Here is a 23,425-nt window from a genome sequence, read left to right as displayed (position 1 = left end):
GTATATGCTGTGATTTTGTTATGAAAAAATGACTGGTCTAATTCCAATCAATCAAGGGGGAGGGGTATTTGTATTTTAGATATAAAAGATTGTCATGCCATCATGGGATGTAAATTCAATCATTGATGTAATATATCATTGTACAATTTCAGTTCAGAGATTTTTTCAATTAAAAGCACAAGATGACCTGAAACTATCAATTTGTTTATCTTCCTAATTTGATGTTTGTAGTTTCCCAAGATGATGAACTCTTCATAGTTATATATTGTCACATTCAAGCCTTGGGTCTACTTTCTCCATGTACTTACATGTGTAACTGTTTTAAATTATTTCGAGATCTTATGTTTGTATTTTGTTTTTATAGAAGGCATTATGGATGGAAAGGGGATGCACCATCCACCATAGCATATAGAGATACTCTTTCCTTTTCCAACCAAATAATTATTGATACCTTTCACTCTCCTTCCATATCAGATGACCAATCACCTGTGTTCACTTCCTGCAACACCAGTACCATCTATCAGAGCACTGACATGAGTCAGAACTATGCAACGGTCAGTTGGACCCTTCCTACTGCTACGGACAATGATGGGACACCTACAATAAGTTCTACATCTGAACCACTAGATCAATTCTCTTTGGGTCAAACACTGGTGGTTTACACTGCATCTGATAACTCTGGCAATCAAGTCAATTGTTCTTTCACTGTTGAAGTAACTGGTGAGTATCATGGATAATTCTTATCATTTTTTAATATTATTTTTATGATTTCATGATTCTTTGGATTTTATCACAGAGCCTTTTTTGGGGGGTGGATTGGAGATCTGGGGGGGGGGGGGTGATGCCATTTCACTTGTCATACTGTACACTGTTCAATTTCTGTAATGTCATAGTCAATATTTAACTGTAGGATCCTTGGTCCATTTTCTATTATAGAGTTTTAACCCAAGTGGTAACCTCCTTTTACCTAAAAGAATTCTCTTCAGGATTTAAGGCTGTTTTACAGCAATATGAGGATGGTTGCCACCCTTTCCTTTATTGTTTTATACTGCTTTTTTGTATTTTTCCTAAATATTATCAATTTATTTCATTAGACATAAGGTTTGAACAGCCCATCAGTAATATGCTTTACATGGGAAGAATCAATTTCTGCAGGGACTTTGTTGTGATTTATATCTTGCTTCCACCACATTTTTTCATACCACTATATTTGTTTCAATCAAACAGACGATGAGCCACCAATGTTTTCAGGCTGCATGACGGCAGGTGTGACGGCAAACCTTGGATCATCACAAAGCTCTACATCAGTTAGCTGGACAACTCCAACTCTATCAGATAATGTCATGGTTGACTTCAATTCATCCTCGGCTACCCCGGGCTCCATCTTCTTCTTTGGATCAAACGTTGTAACATACTATGCTAATGATACGTCAGGCAATGAAATGCTATGCTTGATTCCTGTTAATATTTTAGGTAACTATTACTCAGATACATTGAGTTCAGTGATTGGAATCACTAGTCTATAAGCATCTTGAATGATATCTATATCACAATGTCCTGGTACGACATTAAAAGTCATTCGGAAGAACATTAATGTGTTGGACAATTATATTATATGTGCTGTACAAGGATATTATAATCATTGTGATTATTATTATCATCATCATCATCAATATCATCATCATTATTATCAAACATTGGTATGAAGTGAACAACCATTGCAGACAACAAAATTGATATTAAGAAATCAAGAAACCAATTGGAATTATATTAGTATGTCTTACAAGATATGATAGTAAATTTCCAGTTAATGCTTGTAGGTCGGCTGATCTTTAGAGGCCTTTGAGGCTTTGATCTTCATTGTTTTTATTATAGAAATCTTCATCCCAATAAGAGTGCCATGCAACATTGATATTAGCCTATTGATGAAGTTCACATTTATATTTTCTTCTGCATTTCTATTTTCATTGGATTACCATTTAGATGTGACTGCGCCCAGTCTTGTCACTTGTCCATCAACTGTTACATACAACTCTTCTACCTACACACCTGGTCAAGGGCCTCTCTTTGTTACACCTAATGCTACTGATGCAGTCGGGATTCAGTCTGTCACATCCAATCTAGGTCCCTATGATAACTTCACCTTGGGTGCTACCACAGTTAATTATGTCTTCAAAGATTTTGCTGGCCTGACAACTTCCTGTGAATTTGATGTTATAGTTGAAGGTGAGTGGCATTTTATTATCTATTTCAGCCATGAAAATAAAACACATTTCTGTGTTATATTAGGAACACATAGAATATTGTGGAATCTATGTACAATATTTAAGAATTGTATTCAAAAGCATGAATTGCTATTAATACTTTTATGTGTCATACCTCGTGGGGGGTCACAGTGTTATATGTATGTTCTACCATGCATCGCTTCGAGTACTACTTCAAAAAATATACTTTGTAGTGGTACGATGACCCCACAATTTTGAATTCAGAAACTGCCAAATTAGAGAACAGTTATTTTAAATCATCAATGTAGATTGATTAATTACCATGTTTAAGTAATCTTTACAGATTGGACTTTATTCTCAAGATATAGAGCTTTCAAAGACTATGCAGATTTTGTGTACATAAATTTCACTGTGTACACTAAGAAAAATCCAATTAAAAGGCACTGAATTCAAGTGCGATAATATGAGAAATCTACATACTCCATGCTACATTTTTTTTTTTTACAGTTGTAAATGGATATCAATACAAGCAAAATACAAAAACTCTCATAGCATTTCTCAGAATAAAGATGGAAACCTTTTTTGATAATACAGGCCAATATTGACTTGCTAGGAACAACGTTTATAGGTAATGCATGCCAATTTGATTTTGATTCATTTCTTATGAATTAAAGAGAAGAGTCGAGTCCTTGAAAAAAGATATTAAGTTGAGAAAAAATAATAATCCATTCTAATATGGTTTTGCATGAAAATATTTGCAATCAGTCGCAAATTTCTTTGCATTTTAAGATTAATTTAAATTTCTAGTTGCTAAGAGCAGAGTGACGATCCTGAAAAAGTGTGAATTGGCATCCAAATCAAAGCCCTACAACTGATTTTTTTACTGTGAATAAACTTGTAATTGTCACAAGTCTCTTGCAATGCCTCTACACTTCCCATTTTTTAATTGATCTGATTGTCTCATTGTTTTTCACACAGATGATGAGAATCCTACAGTGGACTTCTGTCCTGCTGATCAGACATTGATGTTCAATACCAATGGTTCTAGTGTCATCACAGTGACTTTGATGGAGCCAATCTTCTCTGATAACTCTAATAATGTCACCATTGAGTCATCTCATACCAACTTGACTACACTAGCTCTAGGAAACCATACCATCACATATACAGCCTTGGATCCCTCTGGAAATATGGCTGTCTGTAGTTTTGTCATCACTGTTGAGGGTAGGTTATCTTTTAGATTGGTGGTTTCGAAATCAACAGAAAGGGTTATTCAGTGTGGTCATTTGAAGACCACTTTCAACTAGTATGGGAAGCTACTGTTTTTTGATAAGTAGTTTGAAACTTGATGAAGCAAATGTTTAGTGTTATAAAGCAATTATGATTACCTCTCCTCTGATTAGAAGAGTGTGAGGTCTGTGGACTATCATAGCTTCAGGTAATCATAAATATTCTTTATCTGTTTTTATATTAATGGAAATTTTATTTCACACACACTAAATTATACACCTGCTGTCATATTGCAGAGCAATTTGTAGTAATTACGCTAGTATGCTAGGTGCATATGAATAGTATTGATGATATAATAATGATAAAAAAACATTTATGACTATGTTGACCACATGTCTAGTTATTCCACCCATATTCTTTAGTAGCAGTCACAATACAAATCATCATTTTCATTTTCTCTTTGCAGATACCACTCCACCAGTCTTGTCTGCTTGTCCTGATGATGTAATTTTAGTATTAGCCAATGGTAGTTCAGTAGCCAATGTGACTTGGTCAGCTCCGACAGCATCTGATAATGGTGAAATTGCAGAGCTTGTGTCATCTCAACAGCCTCCAGCATTATTCCCTATTGGTGTAACTACAGTCACCTATACAGCTAGAGATACGGCTGGGCTTACATCATCATGCTCTTTCAACGTCACTATCTTAGGTCAGAATAATCACTTATCATCACCCATTATTTGATATAAATCTTTAGTCCCAATTGACTGGAAAGCATTGTAAATCCTGTAACCACTCTTAGGTCAGTTTGATTAAATCTCATAAAGCATTTCATGTACTGCACTTTATTAAAATGTCACTTAATGAAATGTGGATAAATTCATTTCAATTCTATTTGCATGTGACATATATTTTTTCTGATGTTTTTAAGTTTGAACCATGCAGTTGCACAGTATTTGACTGTATATCAATATCATTCTAGTTCTAATTTGAGCAATGCCATACTGGTGTCCCCATTACTGAAGCAAAGCCCCCACATAACTCAAATTGTATTAACTGACTAAAAACAAACAGAAAATTAAAAAAGACATTCATCCATCCCCACCCTTGACATTATGCGCATTGTACCTTTCTAAGAAAAGACGCTATAGAAATATTAATATCATTATTATATACACCAGTGCTGATGTCTGTATTTTTATATTTTATTACAGATGTTGAGTCACCTGTAATATCAGACTGCCCTAGCAACATCACAGTGGAAGTAGGACAATTGGACTCGACCTCCAATGTTTCTTGGGTAGAACCAACTGCCAGTGATAACAGCAACAATGTTGGTTTGACATCCTCTCATTCACCTTACAGCATCTTCTCAATTGGTGATACCAATGTTACATACACTGCAACAGATGGCTCAGGAAACATTGATACATGCATGTTTGTTATAACAGTACTTGGTAAGTGGGAATCATAGTGAAAAGTTTCTGGTCACATTGAACTACATTGTATAGGAAGAATTGTGTACATCAAATGTACATTTAAATAGATCATTATTTTTAACAGCCACACCCAACATTTAAAAAATGAACTTTTTTCATCTTTTTCTTTTATGAAACCGTCATCAGAATTTAAACCTTGAAAAATTCATGACAGTTTTATTACTAATAATTACTAGTAATTAATAAAAGATACTTTCATGTTATTTCAATCTTCTATCAATCATTAAATTCTTATTTGTTCTTCCTGTATAGATCTAATTAATTTTTCACCAATCATTATCAACCAGTAGCAAGTATAATTTTAGTTCTAACCTATCAATTACCTCTCTTCTTCCTTATCTCATTTTGGGGGGTGGGGGAGGGTGTCAGTTCCTTTATAGTGAACAAACTCTCCGATGGAAGTCAACCTGTACTTTCTTTATAAAAATATCAAAAGTGTGGTTATTTGTTGCATTTTACATTCTGGCTGTTGGTACACACATAGCGCATTTTCTATCTTGATTAGATGCTTCAGAGCAGAACAACAACAAAAGCTACAGTCAAACATGTATTAGTGGCCACTATTCTCAAACAGGTATGTTTTTGGGTTGCCCTAGAAGGTGGTCACTGAAGTATTGGTTTTCAAACATGTACCTTATTCAAGAATCAACAAAATGGCTTCATTTTCAGATTTTTAGGTATATTGCAGTAATTACCAGCTTATGATGGCGGAGTATTGACATGTATTCTTTCTCATACTTTTATCACTCCAGACAATGTGAATCCAGTATTAATTTGCCAATCTGCAATCACCATTTTTACTGACCCTGGTCAAGCTACTGCTTCCAATATCAGCTCATATAACAGGGCTTCAGACAATGCAGGGACACCAGTATTGACCTCTAACTTACCCATGGATGAAGCTGGTCTAGGAGTGACCCCAGTGACCATTACAGCTACAGATGGGTCTGGAAACACAGCTATGTGTCAATTCAACATCACTGTAGAAGGTCAGTATTCAATCAAAATCATCATGTTGCAATAACATGTTAACAGAGAAAAAGAAAATATAATTACATGTATGTGGAAACAGAGGCAATATATATCTTCTGTATACTTGATACAATGTAAATTGGAATAACCTGGTCGATTGATGGAATAGATCTAATTGAACTGAACAAGAAATTTGAAAGAAGGTGAGCCATTATGCCAGCTAATACACTTAAATTCTATTTTTTTCTTCACCAGATAATGAAGGACCGACCTTTACACCATGTCCAGAAGACATGCATCTGAACACAACTAACGTTGCAAGCTGGACCATCCCTGTAGCTTCAGATAACACAGGAATCATTGCAAGCTCTGTATTCTCCCATGAACCCGGTGTCTTCCCTGTAGGACCCACCGTTGTCAGCTACAATGCCACTGATCAGTTTGGCAACTTTGGCACATGCCAATTCACTGTTACTGTTGATGGTACGTAGTCATCCACCTTTCAAGTCTGGTTTAGTCCATTATTGCAGGTTTAGGGTCACCTTAATGTCACACCCAAAGAACTTCCTGTCCTTTGATACTTTGCCCTATTCCATGCCGCCTCCTTCAGTCCAACCCTCCTACTTTCTTCCATTTGCTTCTTCTATGTCTTTTTCAGTCATTCCCTTTGCCCTCTGACCATTCTTATGTACAAGTACTCCATTCGCCGTTCCCACGTAATCCTTCATTAGGTTCACCGTCTCCTTCCGGTCAGTTCTGACTGAGACAAATTTATTTTGTTTCAACACACAAAAAATTGGTAGGTTGGGAATTATCCTGAATACATCAATGATCTAATATGTCTGAGGACTTAGGTACCCTACAATCTGTGAAGGGCTTTTAAAAAAATACAGTGGTATCACATTTTTTGCCCAATTACAAAAGCAATCATATGATATTGACGTGCTTTGAGGGAGATACCATTCATATTTCCCGAAGTAGTCTCATATTGCCCAAGTTTTGATCGGTGCATGTCCATAAATTCATGTGAAAGAAGAATGTTTTATGTTAACCTTGCTTAACTCACCTACAGCCTCTGGTAGCCCTGTGGTAGCCGGATGCCCTGCGGACATAACCGTTAACTCATCAGTAGGTACCTTCACTGCTAATGTGACCTGGGTAGAACCTTCTGCTTGGGATAGTGATGCGGTCAACACCACTCAGTCACATTATCCTGGTCAGTTGTTCCCTATCGGAGTGACTGAAGTGACCTACATCTTCACAGATACCACTGGCAGGTCTACATCATGTATCTTTGATATCACAGTCATATGTGAGTATCTAACAATTACTTTTCTTGCCAAATTAAGTAAAATGGGTGTGAGTGTTGATTAGTATCTACAAACTTCACATATTAGCATCAAATTAGCCATTATTACTGGGCTGGAACTTCTAAGATCTAATGGATCTTTAAATCCAATCCACACTCGAAGTCTGCTCTGTATACTGTATTATCATTTTTGTTACTTTGTTTTGTTCTTGCCATTATGTATTTCTTATTTACCTGTATGTAATTTTTATCGAGTAAAATAAATGAATTGAATTGAATTTATCATTCATGAAACAGAAACAGATGCATTCAAAATTCAGTTAATATGGCACATAATGATGATATTGAATATTGTTGGTATTAGGGTTTCATTATTGTGATGAATGTAATGATGGTAATTAAGATGATGATAACGATTATAGTAAGGATGTTAATGTTAAGAGCAAATATTTAACGATCATATTATTACCTTATTTGTACGTCCAATGTATGTTGTACTTGTATATTTACATATAGATGGTAATATGTTGTGTTTCCAAATAGGAAAGAGGTGCTGTATTGAATGCTTTGTGATATTTCATTTTAGTATTACTAAGTAATTATGATTGCTTTGTATTTAATTCTTACAGTACAAGGGGACACTGTGCCACCTGTCTTTGACTTCTGTCCAAGTAACTTCATTGCATACACTGAAGTAGGCAAAAGCTATACCACTGTCTCTTGGCCTGAACCCATTGCATCTGATGCCTCTGGACTACCAGTGACCCTCACCTCTGATACTGTTAATGGAGATATCTTCCATGTTTACAACTACACCGTTACCTATACTGCCAAAGATAGCTTCAATAATACTGCCATGTGTGAATTCACCTTTCAAGTCTTAGGTATAGTTGCTTTTATTTTTCCCTTTTTTATTTTTGAATTCCAATTGATGTTTACGTTTTGTGTTATACTTTGAATCTAATGAGTTAAATTGTCATGAAATGTGCAGTACATTCACCAAAATAGAAGTCCAAGTCTGGCATGCAGACAGACCTTTTATTAAACATTCCTCCATTTTACCAGAAGGATGGCAGACTGCATACATATTAGGATACAATTTTTTTGTTCTATCATCTAAAAATTGCCAACTGTTTTCTCAATTTCATCCCTTGTATTCCAGAGGACTTTGCACCAGTTATTGAGAACTGCACTTCAGATATCTCACAAGACACCGATGCTGGTGCTGCTAATGCTACGGTCACCTGGTTGGTCCCAATAGGCAGCGATGCTAATGGTCCAGTTACCACTATTTCAAACTACTCTCCTGGCGCTATCTTTCCTGTGGGTACAACGGTTGTCAATTATGATGTCATTGATGGCACAAATAACACAGCAAACTGCACGTTTAGTGTCACTATTTCAGGTAATATAGAAACCTTCTTCAGTATTTTAAAAAGTCCATATCTCTGTGATATATGCATGTAAATGTATGGTATTGTTGTTTTTCTTCCCCTCTTTTTAAAGGGGAATGACTTCACAAGTACAAATGAAACATTTGAGTAACTAATGTATTGAAGTGAATGAAAGTCCTAACAATTTGTGAAAATTAACTTGTGAAATTCCCATTCTGAATCATATATGAAGTGTGTATATCATACAGCTCTTAGCTATAGAGTAAAAGGGATAAAGATCAGTGCTGATTAATCTATGTATTGTGAAAACTCGTCTGAATTTTATGCTTCTTAATTCAACAGACAATGAGATGCCCGCTTTCACGTTCTGCCCATCTGATGTGAATGTCTATGTTCAAGCCAATGAAACCTCTGGCAATGTGACCTGGCCGTTACCCGTTGCTGTAGACAATGTGGGTGTGGTCAGTCTTGTAACTACTTCCTCGCAGGGTACTTATAATCTTGGACCTGTCAGGGTAGTGTACAATGCCCAAGATGCTGCTGGCAATCAGGAAATCTGCTCGTTTACCGTTCAAGTCATTCGTAAGTATACATGTACTTGCTTTTGCCTTTTCATGCAATTTTCGTTGCCATACATGTAATGGTATTTTTAAAATAATTTGGTCCCGTCATAGCTCTTTTAATAAATAACAAGATACTGGGCATTGTAGATTCCCATTCTTCATCAATTAAACGTTAAACTTCTGTAATTTTAGCAAAAATTCTGTGATTAAGCTGGTACAAGGTGATTTGATGATTCAATTTCAATTTACATGTACCATCTTTAAAAATCTGCATACATAAAAATATGACATATAATAAACATAGTACGTATCATTTAAAAAAGGAGGGATACCCTTAATAAGCGAAGATATTTCAGTTTTCATTTTCCAACTCAGATACACCTCTTTCTATCCAAAATGTAATGTGAAGTCTTCTTTTATTCTTGGTCAGATAATCTCTGCGATATATAGGCCCTGTAACATAAAAATATACAATTGATTGTTCAATTAGGCGTAACTGTAAGTCTATGGATGACCATGTACAAAGAAGTTATAATCAGTTGTAAAATTAATCATATCTCTGTATGTTACACCCTTATTACAGAGGATCAATTACCAACCATAGTAGGCTGCCCCGATGACATCACCCAGTCTACTGACCCTGGTGTCAACAATGCCAGTGTGTCCTGGACTGAGCCTACTGTAACAGATGACAGAGACAATGCAACCATCTCCACAGACAACTACTCCCCTGGAGACACATTCCCTATTGGGTCAACAGAAGTCATGTATACTGCTACTGATATCTCAGGCAATACTGTTTCTTGCTCATTCACTGTCTTAATAAGGGGTAAGTAAAAGAGCATGACCAGATTCTCAACAAGAATCCTCTACCTCCCCGCCCCCACCAACTTCTCTCTTTGCAATACTTCATGACTTCATGAATAAAAATGAAAGTTTACTGCCTGCTTAAGATTCATTCTGTATAAGTCGGTGTAATAGACCCTTGGGCAGAGATTTAGAATGACCATTGTGCTGCACTCTACTGAGGTGAGGTGAATGGATACCTGGTAGCTTTGGTTTCTGGAATGTACTGAATGCTTAAAACAGAAGTTACGACTTGAACTGGAATATACTGAGCTTCTGAATAGGCCGGGGCGAACATCCGGGCATTTGTAATCTCAAGCCCTTGCAACTGAACGGCGTTTTGACATGCCTACAATGCATAATACACAAACACCACATCCACACTTTGTACTGAATGTCGTGATAATCGAGTTTACCCATTTCGTTTTCTGGAAGTTTACGAATCTTTCTGAAATCTTTACTGCTGTTTCTGACATTATTTTATTGTGTTTCTTATACTTTATTTTCAATGCACTAAGGTCAGTGCTGTCAGCGGATGTGACGTCTCTCCGCCCCCGCTTATAGGCAACTAGATATAATATATCTAGCACTGTGTTGATGTTATATCTTATCAATTTAGGGGATGGTTTACAAAAAAGTATAGTGTGACTACATGTCACAGTTGAATTCCCAGCCTCTTTCAACATATCACTTCATTGCTCAGATTATTACACTCTAGGCATGCGAATTCCTGCGTATTAGATATAATGTGCACGTTGGCACTATAGCATAACTTTTAGCTACACTTAATTCTTTGTAAAACATCCTCAGAGCCCCGTCTTACAAATAATTACAATTGACCCAATCAATCACATCTATATAGAAATCCATCAGTGTCATAATTTTTTCTACCAGATATTTGCGAAAAATCCTTTGTAAACAAAGTAGAACACACCACATTGTCAAGAAATCAATGAACTTATGAATATACATCATATCTAGAAAAAAAATTGAAAAAACATGCATTATATGTTTAGTTTGGTGGCTTTCCATAGTTGCAATTGATAGGATCAATCGCAACTCTTTGTAAGACGGGGCCCCAGATCTGCTTACATCTATTATATTTATCCATATCAATGACTTCATGATGTTTACCTTCGATAGATGAGGAAGATCCTGTGATTGTAAACTGCCCCATGGCAATCACAGAGTACATCCCTGCGTCTACGACTATCATGGTAACCTGGACAGAACCCACAGCAACAGACAATAACAACCTGGCAAGTCTGACGGCCAATGTACAGTCTGGAACAGCTCTAGGAATAGGAGTCACTGATGTCATCTATACTGCTCTTGATGATTCATCTAACACTGCTACTTGTACCTTTAGGATTAATATCATAGGTGAGAATGGATACTGTCTTGAATTTCTTGTGTGCTCAAAGTAATCAAGAGGGTGTGAGATGTGAGACGACTGAAGATATACACATGTTGCTTAATATTGTTTTCAGGAGTTTTCTTAATGTGAGATGTGTATTGAATTAAAAAATAAAGGATGTTAAGTTCAATTTAAAATGAAATGATGCAATATTGAATCTTGACACGTCTTTCCTTCTTTTCTCTCTTCAGAGGACATGCCTCCGACTATATCTGGTTGCCCCTCTGACCAGACGGTAAACACAGACTTTAATAGTTCCACCGCAGTGGTTACCTGGAGTGAACCATCGGCTTCAGATGACCTTGGAAACGTTACCCTAAGCTCAGACTTTGCCTCGGATTCAGCCTTTGGTATAGGTGCTACTCTGGTTACCTATACTGCTACAGATTCCAGTAGCCAGACAGAAACCTGTACCTTTCGGGTGACAGTTCAGGGTAGGTGTTCTACCTCTTGCTTCTGACAGATTCTGCTAACTTGATTGATTTTGATTTCCTGTGTTTGATTAAATAGTTATTTTCTAGAACATATAGGTGACATTCAAGGGTCTTTATGTATAAATGAAGAAAATGATATTGTTTTTCACCTTAACTAGACCAAGAGGATCCTGTCCTGCTGAACTGCCCAACCGCGGTATCTGCCATCATTGGCCCTGATGAGACAACCATCCCTGTTACTTGGACTCCTCCTACGGCTACTGATAACTCTGGTGTAGTGACTTTGACTGGAACCAGGAATCCTGGTGTTCAGTTATCCAGGGGTCTCTATCCTGTAATCTACATTGCCTTGGATGCATCAGGCAACAGTGCCACATGTAGCTTTATAATTACAGTCTCAGGTAGGATGATCACTTGGTAACCCCCCAAAAAGTTGACATAAAGTAACTGATAGTCCTTGACATTCACTACTTTATTTGATAATCGGCATCATTGGTTTCGTTATACAAGTTTATATTTGCTGGGCCATGTATCCTGATATTTTTAACACATCACATTGCATTATACCTATGGTCTTTCTTTAACTATAATTAAGATGCAGTGTAAATAAAGTGAAATTAAAATCATTGGTTTAAAGAAATTCATTCTAATGTCTTCGATTCCCACATTTATACAATTCAACGCATATATTTCAGCCTTCTGTATTGGATTTTTTTTTTTTCAACAGAGGATCAACCTCCTGTGATATCAGACTGTCCTAGTGATCAGACTGTCAGCACAGATGCTGGCCAAAACTATGCATCTGTATCGTGGACAGAGCCCTCAGCCACTGATGATACAGGCAATGTTTCAGTCGCTATCTCTCCATCATTAACACAGTACCCACTGGGAACAACACCTGTCATGTACACCTTCACTGATGCTATTAATCTAACCAGTATATGTTCATTCTCAGTAACAGTGCAGGGTAAGTTGTTTTCAGTCAACTGCATGGATTAACAGATGAATTGGAATAGATTTTCATCTGTTCATCAGATATCTTCTCTACCATTTCAGGCCCAAAATGATTATTCTGTAATTTGAATGAATATTAATGAACATTCATGGTTAAAAAAAATATGTTGGACTTTTTTCTCTTCAACATTATTTTGTCAATTTTCAGAGTGATTATATTATGTATTGTTTTGTTTGTGACCATGATTAGACACCGAGGATCCTGTCATCACTGAATGTCCAGTGGACATTAATTTGTTGCTGCCTGCCTCTCAGCTACCAGTGACTGTTAATTGGACTACACCATCGGCTTCTGACAATACAGGAAATGTGTCCTTGTCTGTCAACATTGATTCTGGGATGTCTTTCCCAGAAGGTACTCATGAAATCAGCTACACTGCTACTGATAGCTATGGCAACTCTGACACCTGCTTGTTTAGTATCATTGTAACAGGTTAGTCAATCAATGCATTTGATAGGAAGTTACTCCTCGGGCAAAGCTGAAATCTTTCATAGATTTATGAAAAGGTGAATGTAGGATTAGATTTAGATTGGATTAAAAAATTACATTGAATTAAAATGTCTCTAGGCTAGAGTTATAATTGTTGAAAAAATGTGTCAAATTTCTTGTATGAGCATTTTTCTGATTAAACTTATCCGTTTAATGTATTTCTGTTGGTATTTTGTCATAGCATTTGATTGAAGAAAGGGTCAAAAGATGAGATCCTCGTTTGGGTGATGTGAAAAATATTCCAATCTCTAATTCCACTTTTCTTTTTACACAAGTAGAAGTAGAAGTGCATTGGGATTCATCCATGTTTTTCTTTTATCTTCTGTAGTCGATGAGCCACCTACGTTCACATTCTGCCCATCTTCAATCAACATGGCTACTGGAGCTGGTGTGGACTATTCTTCAGTGTCATGGTCACCAGCTATAGCTACTGATGATAATGGTAATGCTACCCTCTCATCAAACTATCAGTCAGGGGCAAACTTCACCATTGGAACTACAACGGTTACCATTACAGCTGTTGACTCAGCTGGATCTTCCTCAACGTGTACCTTTGATGTCACAGTTAATGGTATGGATATCATGATAAAGTATTAACAAAATTCTAATGTGTTGAGTCAGAAGTTGTATATAGTGCTGCTATATTCTATTTGTATTAATCGAGAAATGGAAATCTTGTGGGAAAAATGATAATTACTTATTGTATAGCACTCAATACATCAGAATAGATCAGAATGTTTCCAAGTGCTTTCTAAATATATCATTACCCCTGTCATTTGATCCTGGCTTAAGTGCACACACAATTTATGCACTTTCTTCACTCCTTTGGGAGCAGTCCAACAAGAGATTTGAAACTCGATTGCTAGTCATTGTACATAGACTGACACATCCCACCAAATGTACATATTTAATACCTGGGTGGAGGATGGCATAGTGTGGATTAATGCCACAGTATTCTAGCTCAAGTATTATCTCTCATCATTATTATGATTATTATTATTACTTCGTTGATCAGATGAAGAGAATCCAGTGTTATCAAACTGCCCATCAGACATCACAGTCTATGTATTCAACTCATCGGAGTTAGCCATTGTCACTTGGGCTGAGCCATCAGTTACTGACAATTCGGGAGAGAGTATTGTACCAAGCTCAAATGCTGCATCTGGAGCCAGCTTTGGACAGGGTAGCACCATAGTCGTCTATTCCGCCACCGATTCTTCTCTGAATCTTGATACCTGTAGCTTTGTTGTTATTGTACAAATTGCTACCAGTAAGTATTGCCCTTCATATTGTCTTTGTTGAAAATATAATCTCAATTATTGTGGCATGGCATAAATATCCACAAATCCCATGTCATTCTGTATTGACCCTGCTCAAAATGAATTTTTCAATATCCTGAAAAGGAATGTGATGTATTTTCCTGACTTAAATGATCACATAGACTTTAAGAAATGTTGTCTAATTTAAGTGATTATAGTATACATATCTTCATAGAGCAAGATTGTAGTGTAGTGAAATGACAAGCTTTGCAATTTTGTGTGCATGATATTGTTAAGATTCAGGCTCTTTTTTATGTATTGATATAATGTCATTTTGTTCATATCCAGGCCTTAGTCAATTTGAAGCGAAATTGAAATTGAACAGGATCCAAGATCAGGTTGGTCCCTTTACATCTGGTGACGTGACTTCTAGTGCATCCAAGTTACGAGATGATGTAAGTAGCTATTGTCAAATCAATGTTGTGCTTTCCCCAAGTACAATATCATTACAAATATAATTTTCGTCACTTTTGCTTTAAAAGTTACAAAGCAATTATAAAAACAGCGTATGGGATAGAAAATGAGCTAGCTCTTGTGGAATGAGGCATCTGCATTTTAATTTGGAAAAAATTACATTTTCTATTTATAAAGGGTACATGTAGTTCATTCAAGGCAGCAGGGTGTTGTGATTGTCACATATTTTTCTGAACAATGTGACAATTTTTTTTTTCAAGGCAAATTTTTTATAAGATTTTTATAATTTATAGATCTCAAGGCATGACTTGAACTGTATAGTTGTGAAAAGGATAAACAACAAAGTTAGATACTGAATGTTGCTTTGCCTTTGATTGTACTCTCATGAATGGATCTTTTATTGAAATTAAAATACAAGAGCTACATTATACACTTCATCTCAAATTGTTCTGCACAGCTTGAAAACCTGTTCCGTCAGAGCTCAGTCAGCACTTACTTTGCTGGGGTTCAGATCACGTCATCTACTGTAGATCCGGCCGACAATCTCTCTGCAGACTATTTACTCACTCTCTACTTCAGAGACAATGTAGCTGTCACTGAAACAGCAATAGAGGGTGCTTTTGATGCAGCTCTTGTCAATAACAAGTTTAACGTCAACAACGGAGTGGCTCAAGCTAATGACTTCTACATCTGTAAGTAACATTGTCTCTTGGCAAATAAAAATCAATCTATACTCAAACCTACACCCTCATTGTGCATCACATAAGGTTATGCTTTTAAACGACTTGAGAAATTAATATAGAATTTGAATGTTAATTATTTTTAAGAAATCTCCTGTTTTTGTATAATATGTGGAACATTTGAGATACTGATAAACATTTCATTCAATTAATCAGAAATAATGTGTATTGATGATTGTGGTGATGATGACACACTGATCAGCTTGTCACAGACTAGACTTAATTTTTCTGTTGCCTAGCTATGTATATTTGATATCTCATTTTGAGCTTTCAATATGCAATATCTATTCATTTGATTTAATAGCCCCAGGTGCATGCTCAAGCACACCATGCCAGAACTCTGCTACTTGTACAGATTTGAACAGGGTGGACTTTGAATGCACATGTACCTCTGCCTACACCGGTACACTCTGTACAGACGGTAAGAAATATCACCCCCATTGTCAATTTCAGTTCAATGGAATGCATTCTCTATATCGACAGTTTTAACATGAGAAGCATTAAACAAATGGGTTTACACCATATATCAGTTCACAGACCTTTTTTTTGGGGGGGGGTGTATTTGTGATTATCAAATCAACTTTTCTGCAGTTTCTTGAAATGGTGTCAAATGTAAATATATCTACTCAGAGCAAACCATTCATACTTGTGTGCTTATGTCTTTGTGCTGATGTTGAATAACCGTTGGCTGAATACTCCCACTAATATGCCTTACCTCATACAGATGTTAATGAATGTTTAAACAATCCTTGTGGAGTGAACCAAGACTGTAATAACAACGTTGGAAGCTACACCTGTCAATGTTCAGAAGGATTTACCGTTGTCGGTGATCAATGTATTAAAGGTAGGATCACTTTATCTTTCATTTTCTTGATGTTAGAGTGTCCCTGTGAGTATTGCATTAAATTGTATTTAAAGTTGCATTTTATTAATGAAAACTTTTTACCTGAAAGTAAAGAGTAAATATGGATACCTATACTTATTGTATTTACAGTGACCTCAATTGAATTGGTACAATTCATGCTTCATGTGAGTTGATGGGAGAGTGTATACACGCACATTTTACATTTCAATTATCCATTGAAGATGATTTTTCATGAGATGACTGATGACAATTCTCGAGAGACATACTCTCACGCACCTTGAACATATATGTACTTGGAGAGAAGCATCCTTATTTTTTAGACTGAGAATTTCCACAATTGCACTTCTGGAATAAAACCCTAGAGGAGAGATGTGCAACTTTGGCAATCAGAAGTGATTTCAAGTCAAATGTATAGATAATAATAAGTAATAGATAATAAAACCTGTTTCATATTCATTCAATTTGCATTGTAGTGGCAACATCGTTTGGAGGTGCATTTGATATTGAGATGATTGATGGAGCTCCAGCTGTCTTCACTTCAGACCTTAATGATAAGAATTCTGCAGCTTATATAAACGTTGAATCTAAGGTCACTTTTGCTGTAAGCATGATTTTGGAATTCCTTTTCAAATCTTGGCATACCTTGTGAACAAGAAAAGGGAAGCGTTGTTGATACTTTAATTAATTTGGCTTTTACCAAGTTGTTATGATACTTTCCTAAAATGTAATTCATAATCAATAATAATCTCTTTTAGAATACCTTTGGAATAAAGTTGAATATCTATGATTTTCTTGATTAAGAGGTTTTCTTTGTACATGCAGCACTTAGAAATAGAAAAGGGTTAAATTTAGAGTCTTTTTCAGAGATATCATGGTCCATGAGTTACGGGTTTAGGTTTTCATGAAGTTGCTGAAGAAATAAAAGGGGGAGGGGGTCTTCATCATTACACAACCAATTCTTTTGCTTTTGTGCCTGTTCTTTCTTGGCATTTACTTTTGATATAATTCCTTTATTTTTATTCCAACTGGCCCTGACTAACTGTAACTTTGATACAGAGTGTGATGCTTGATATTAAAAGACTTTTTCATCTTCTATTTAACAGCTTGATAGCATCTACAACGGTACCACTGGATACCTTGGGTCACGTGTCATTTCCTTTGATAGCGGTAGTATCAAAGTGGAATATGAACTTCTCTTTGAGAGCGAAGTGGATGCCGCAAGCATAGATAGCATGCTCAATAGAAGTATCAGTCAATCGACCGGTGAGATTGGTCAGACTAATATTATCGTCGAACCTTCTTCCGTTGTAACAGTACAAGGTAAGTGAATGATTGGTCAGATCATTTACCATGATTCTGCTTACGTCTTCATGATTGAAAAGATAGGGAATAATTACATAGTGATTACCTTAATCAGATAATCTTTTGAAAGTTTGCCTTGTTAACTTCAATATTATGAGTGTTGTGTCATTAACTTGAATATGATGAGCATTGTTTCTGACTATCATTTTAAGGATAAATCAAATTTTGGTTTTTATTTAACTACAATACATGCATATGTTAGTGCACAGTATTCTCATAGTTTTTTTATAAACCGTGAATTTATTGTTGCGATGTGTTCTTTTATATTCACTATTTGACTTGGAATGTGTTTTTTCCTTTAATTATTGATATGATGCATAAAGACAGCTTCCTTTGTTCATGTATAGTTTGTTTTAGCATTTTTTCATATATATTGCGATTGCTAAAAATAAAATATGAGTTAGGCAAAATGGTCAATCAAACAGATTTATCACAATGTTATCCTAGCACCAAGTAATGGGATTAATTTAATGATCTTCTTTTTCTCTTAGAACTCTGCCCAGTGGATAACTGTGGGAATAATGGTGTTTGTGTCATCACAGTTGGACTTCAGAGCCTTTGCATGTAAGTGTATCCCTATCAGAATGAATATAGATTGGGAGCGTACATGGAAATAAGTTTTCCATAACATATTTTTTTTGCAGTGGGGGCATCATATGCATTAAATATGCTGTGGTGTCTCTCTTTTTTTAATGGTATTAGACATGAAATAACCATTCTATTTACATAAGAAATCAGGAATTTTCATGCAGATGTATAAAATGAAATATGCTTCAATTTACATTGAGAAGTTGAATTTATGTGCTTAGTTGTCATGTTTGCTTCATCCATCTTCCAGCTGTGACACCAACTTTGAAGGTGACCAATGTGAGATCAACCTGAACAGTATACCAACTTACATCATTGTCCTGATCGTAGCAGCAGTTCTTCTTGTTGTCATCGTCATCGTCCTCCTTGCATTGTGCTTCTTCATCATGAGGACATCCAATGACAAGGAGTCTGGCAACTTCATCTACAGCGTAGAGGGAGGACACGAAAACTTCACGTTTGGCCACACCCGTGATGACATGGTCCATATGCGTGGTCCAGGAAGATCAAATATTAATCGTGCCAATGACCGTGACAGGTCAGATATCAGGATGTCGAGGGAGAATGAAAGGCATCAAGAAAGAGACTACGACCATCAGCATCATCGACGCAAGAAGAAATATGGAGAGCGCTTCTATCATAATACTCCACCACCATCGTATAACGGTACTGGAGTGGTAGAGATGGGTAGAGATGCATTAGAACAACCTTCTTCACGATCTCGTCATCAACCTCAACCACTTATCCAGGATATAGGTTCTGCTCCAAGGGTAAGATTAACCTTCTTTTTAATTCATATGACTCACAGAGTCACCTTTCAAATAGAGCCACATGAATCCTGCATGCATCATTTCATTGCTTATTCTCTCTTTTCATTATAGACCAACCAATGGGGCAACGGGAATGCTGCATAATGCCTTTATCATAGACCAGCCAATGGGGCAACAGGAATGCTGCATAATGCCTTTATCATAGACGAGCCAATAGGGCAACAGGGGTGCTGCATAATGCCTGTATCATAGACCAGCCAATGGGGCAACGGGAATGCTGCATAATGCCTTTATCATAGACAAGCCAATGGGGCAACAGGAATGCTGCATAATGCCTGTATCATAAACAAGCCAATGGGGCAACGGGAATGCTGCATAATGCCTTTATCATAGACCAGCCAATGGGGCAACGGGAATGCTGCATAATGCCTTTATCATAGACAAGCCAATGGGGCAACAGGAATGCTGCATAATGCCTTTATCATAGACAAGCCAATGGGGCAACAGGAATGCTGCATAATGCCTGTATCATAAACAAGCCAATGGGGCAACGGGAATGCTGCATAATGCCTTTATCATAGACCAGCCAATGGGGCAACGGGAATGCTGCATAATGCCTTTATCATAGACAAGCCAATGGGGCAACAGGGGTGCTGCATAATGCCTTTATCATAGACCAGCCAATGCGGCAACGGGAATGCTGCATAATGCCTTTATCATAGATACATGTAAGCTAATGGGGCAACAGGAATCCAGCATAATGCCTTTCTACTGGGATTCCTGCAAAATGTCTTCATGCAGCCCTGTCTGTCAGCAATGGCTATGAAAAGACAGTTCTGTGATTACTACAGGAAAGATGCAATTCTGACTTGTAATTAAGGTATTTTGTGCAATACAATAATAAAAGTATTTCTGTGTTATATATTGAAATATTGAGATATCTTAACACACTGGAAAATTTGCCTCAAAAGTTGTTAGCTATCCGAATTGCTTGGACTAAAATCAAGGTCTCATGTGATTTACTATATTATGATTTCTTTGTATATTGTTAGTATGCAGTTGATTTGTGTAGGATCTCCCTTTGCTCACAGTCTTTGACCCATAAACTTGCAAAGGACAATTACATGAAGTCGTTTCTTAATAGAGGTACAGCTAACAGATTAAAGAAAGCAGTAGTTGTCTCTCTGTGGACAAGAGGCAAAACTTTAATGATTAATTTAGATTTCATAAACAAACCTTCAAGTGAAGATTTCTGCTATATATTAAAACCCTTATTTGGGATGAATGATATTTTGTAGTTATCCTGGTGTTAAATATTTTTTCTTCAGGATGATGATATGGATATTCATCAACTCTATGCAGACAGACGAGGCAATGACCCTCAACTTATTGTAAGTTGGCCTCTATACATTAATTCACATTCTTTCATTTAACCCTTTGATATGAGTTTACTGGTGTATAACTAATGAAATAGAGGTTACAACTTGTGTACTGTATGTACATTGATAATATATCTTGTTTGCCAGAGGCAATGATCTTATGATTGTTTAAGGCCATCTATTGCCTAACCTTGTTTATTGTTTCATAACTTTTTCTAATTCTTCTGTTGTATTTATTCATGGACTTTATCTTACTTCCATTTCTAATTCCATGATTAAGTATTCTATGAAGACTGCAAAATCATAGCACTAAGAAAATTTTGTTTCATGATTTGATGTGATGAATCAATTTAACACAAACTGAAACTAATCTAGCATGAGTCTTTGGTCTTGCAGCTTCCATTATAGAATGTCTATTTTGTTACTCTTTATTATTCATATTTTCTTATAATTTTCATTCTGTTATGATTAACTGCCCATATTTATATCCTTGTGTCATTTTCTATTCTGTTAATCTTCATTGTGCATACTTTGTTCTAGTGTATTTTTTTAATGTAATGTAATATTTGTTTCTAACATTTTCATCTCATAGCCTGAGGACCATGAAAGTAGCAATGATACAAGTCAGAATTCTAACCCAGCTGATGTTGTCAGGGACTCTATGGTAATACTACCATGCTCATAAACTAATGCCATACTCAGTAGTCTAGACATAAAGCATCTTTGTCTCTTGATTTTTCAGAAATCTGTTACTATGGTATTGGTATGGTATTACAAAAAAAATCTGACAGATCACATTGCATTACATATAGGGGAAGGCAGGGTAAGTTGAGCATAGGGGCAAGTTGAGCCACCACCCCCAGGCCAATAATGAATGAGTCAGACATTGTGGTTGTGTCATATATTGATGACCCATTACATAACTCTAACCCCACCACATTATTTTCAACTTTGAAACAAAAAGTATTTTTAGAGGGAAAAATACAAATTTCAGCCAAAAAAGTAAAAAAGGTTGTGAAATAGATAAGTGCTTTTTACCCGCACATGTCTTGAAATATAATAAAGAAATAAGAACAATATTGTTAGTCCAGGTATGAATTCTCATTCTTGTCATAGTCTTTTACATGATGGATGCATAAAAAATGTGTGAATGTGAAAATATCGCATTAAGTTCGGACTGGGGTAATTTTAGCTCGCCAACATGGTTCAAGTTGAGCCATACTAATTCTTATGGTAATGTATAATAAAAATTTCAAAAACCTTAAAAAGCCATTGATATGCAGGCAGAAAGGAGCAAATTCACATGACAGTTCTTTTACTTTTAGAGGATGTTAGTATTTATAGAGAATTAGCAAGTGAAAAGACTTTAAATAAAAGAATGACATGCTGTTTCTTCCCGCATGCATTTTGCACATAGTTTTTGTGGCTCAACTTACCCCAGAAGGTGGCACAATTTACCCCACAGATGGGCAAGTTGAGCCATTTGACATCGTTTTTTTCAAAGGTCACAATGACTATCAGTGTGGGGGTAGAAAGTTATGGGTGAAAAGTATTTCCCAAGAATCAAATCTAAAGGCTAGGTACTTATTTCTACAATATTATTAGTCTTATCAATTCTAACATGCAAAATGCAAGTGTCACAACTTACCCCGCCTTCCCCTACTCATTCAAAAAGGGATGGTTTATGGATATATGACAAACTATTCCATTCAATCTAAAATATTGATTGTCCATGTAGGTCCTTTCACTGTCCTTACAACATAATGGACACTTGTTTATACTCTATGCTCCTTGTTTCTTTTATGCAATGTGATAATGTACGGTATTTAATTCTGGTTTTACTTTGCAATGAAGTCATGAAACAGAATCTGTTTCTTGCAAATCAATGTGTGTCTGTTGGGCTTTCCATGTCTTTGCATAATGAATTCATGTGAGATTGAAGTGTTTCATATTGGGAATATTGATAAAGTGATAATGATTATTGTGCATTGTATAAGTGTAAGGTATGTCAACTAACATAGTAGTTCTGTTATGTGTTATGTAGAGTGATGCACCCAACACAACATCAAACCAGCAGCCATATATAGCCACTGGACAAGAGGCAGCTACGGTAATTAATTTGATTAACCATGTCATTCCTTGAGAAAGAAATTCACTTTCCAACAGTTGGTCTAATTTAATGACTATGTTAACCACTTTATCAAACATCCATTGGTCTAATACCCATTTGGTCAGCTACCCCTTACTTGATCCAACCATCATTGGTCTTATACCCATTTGGTCTACTACCCTTTACTTGATCCAACTATCAATTGGTCTAATTCTCATCATGTGGGTGATGTGTTTAATATCTATGGTTTAATTGTCAGTGTATCTACTTACTCTATCTGGCTAATGATTTTAATCAGGCAAACAAAAGTTTTTCAAAAATTACTTTTGTTATAAAATGAGTCAAATAAGATATTACAATGATACAATTAATTTCAATTGATTCTTCTGTCATAATTATGAAAGAAGGAAGATGAAACATTTTACTTTTATTTACCAAAATGCTTGTCAAGTCAGGAGGTAAACTAAGGATTAGGGTATCTGAAT

The 23,425-nt window shown here is 36.1% G+C and overlaps 1 protein-coding gene across 1 annotated transcript in view; it reads left to right on the top strand.

Moving 5' to 3' along the window:
- Positions 1-23,425, top strand: part of LOC121432224 — a 111,181-nt gene that overhangs the window by 83,378 nt on the left and 4,378 nt on the right. Inside the window, exons 77-107 of the mRNA XM_041630080.1 lie at positions 475-720; positions 1,228-1,473; positions 1,984-2,226; positions 3,204-3,449; positions 3,922-4,164; positions 4,670-4,912; positions 5,707-5,943; positions 6,182-6,409; positions 6,999-7,238; positions 7,865-8,119; positions 8,398-8,640; positions 8,972-9,211; positions 9,776-10,021; positions 11,182-11,421; positions 11,647-11,889; positions 12,048-12,290; positions 12,617-12,856; positions 13,094-13,336; positions 13,722-13,964; positions 14,409-14,663; positions 15,001-15,107; positions 15,584-15,818; positions 16,171-16,287; positions 16,591-16,710; positions 17,205-17,332; positions 17,835-18,051; positions 18,585-18,657; positions 18,932-19,451; positions 20,780-20,842; positions 21,423-21,494; positions 22,875-22,940. Coding sequence (XP_041486014.1) covers positions 475-720; positions 1,228-1,473; positions 1,984-2,226; positions 3,204-3,449; positions 3,922-4,164; positions 4,670-4,912; positions 5,707-5,943; positions 6,182-6,409; positions 6,999-7,238; positions 7,865-8,119; positions 8,398-8,640; positions 8,972-9,211; positions 9,776-10,021; positions 11,182-11,421; positions 11,647-11,889; positions 12,048-12,290; positions 12,617-12,856; positions 13,094-13,336; positions 13,722-13,964; positions 14,409-14,663; positions 15,001-15,107; positions 15,584-15,818; positions 16,171-16,287; positions 16,591-16,710; positions 17,205-17,332; positions 17,835-18,051; positions 18,585-18,657; positions 18,932-19,451; positions 20,780-20,842; positions 21,423-21,494; positions 22,875-22,940 — 6,581 coding nt within the window. The remainder of the gene's footprint in view (positions 1-474; positions 721-1,227; positions 1,474-1,983; positions 2,227-3,203; positions 3,450-3,921; positions 4,165-4,669; positions 4,913-5,706; positions 5,944-6,181; positions 6,410-6,998; positions 7,239-7,864; positions 8,120-8,397; positions 8,641-8,971; positions 9,212-9,775; positions 10,022-11,181; positions 11,422-11,646; positions 11,890-12,047; positions 12,291-12,616; positions 12,857-13,093; positions 13,337-13,721; positions 13,965-14,408; positions 14,664-15,000; positions 15,108-15,583; positions 15,819-16,170; positions 16,288-16,590; positions 16,711-17,204; positions 17,333-17,834; positions 18,052-18,584; positions 18,658-18,931; positions 19,452-20,779; positions 20,843-21,422; positions 21,495-22,874; positions 22,941-23,425) is intronic.

This window comes from Lytechinus variegatus, chromosome 1 (genome assembly GCF_018143015.1).
Source record: "Lytechinus variegatus isolate NC3 chromosome 1, Lvar_3.0, whole genome shotgun sequence".
Taxonomy (NCBI): Eukaryota; Metazoa; Echinodermata; class Echinoidea; order Temnopleuroida; family Toxopneustidae; genus Lytechinus; species Lytechinus variegatus.
The sequence above is the reverse complement of the archived record's forward strand: the minus strand, read 5'-3'. Positions and strand labels throughout refer to the sequence as shown.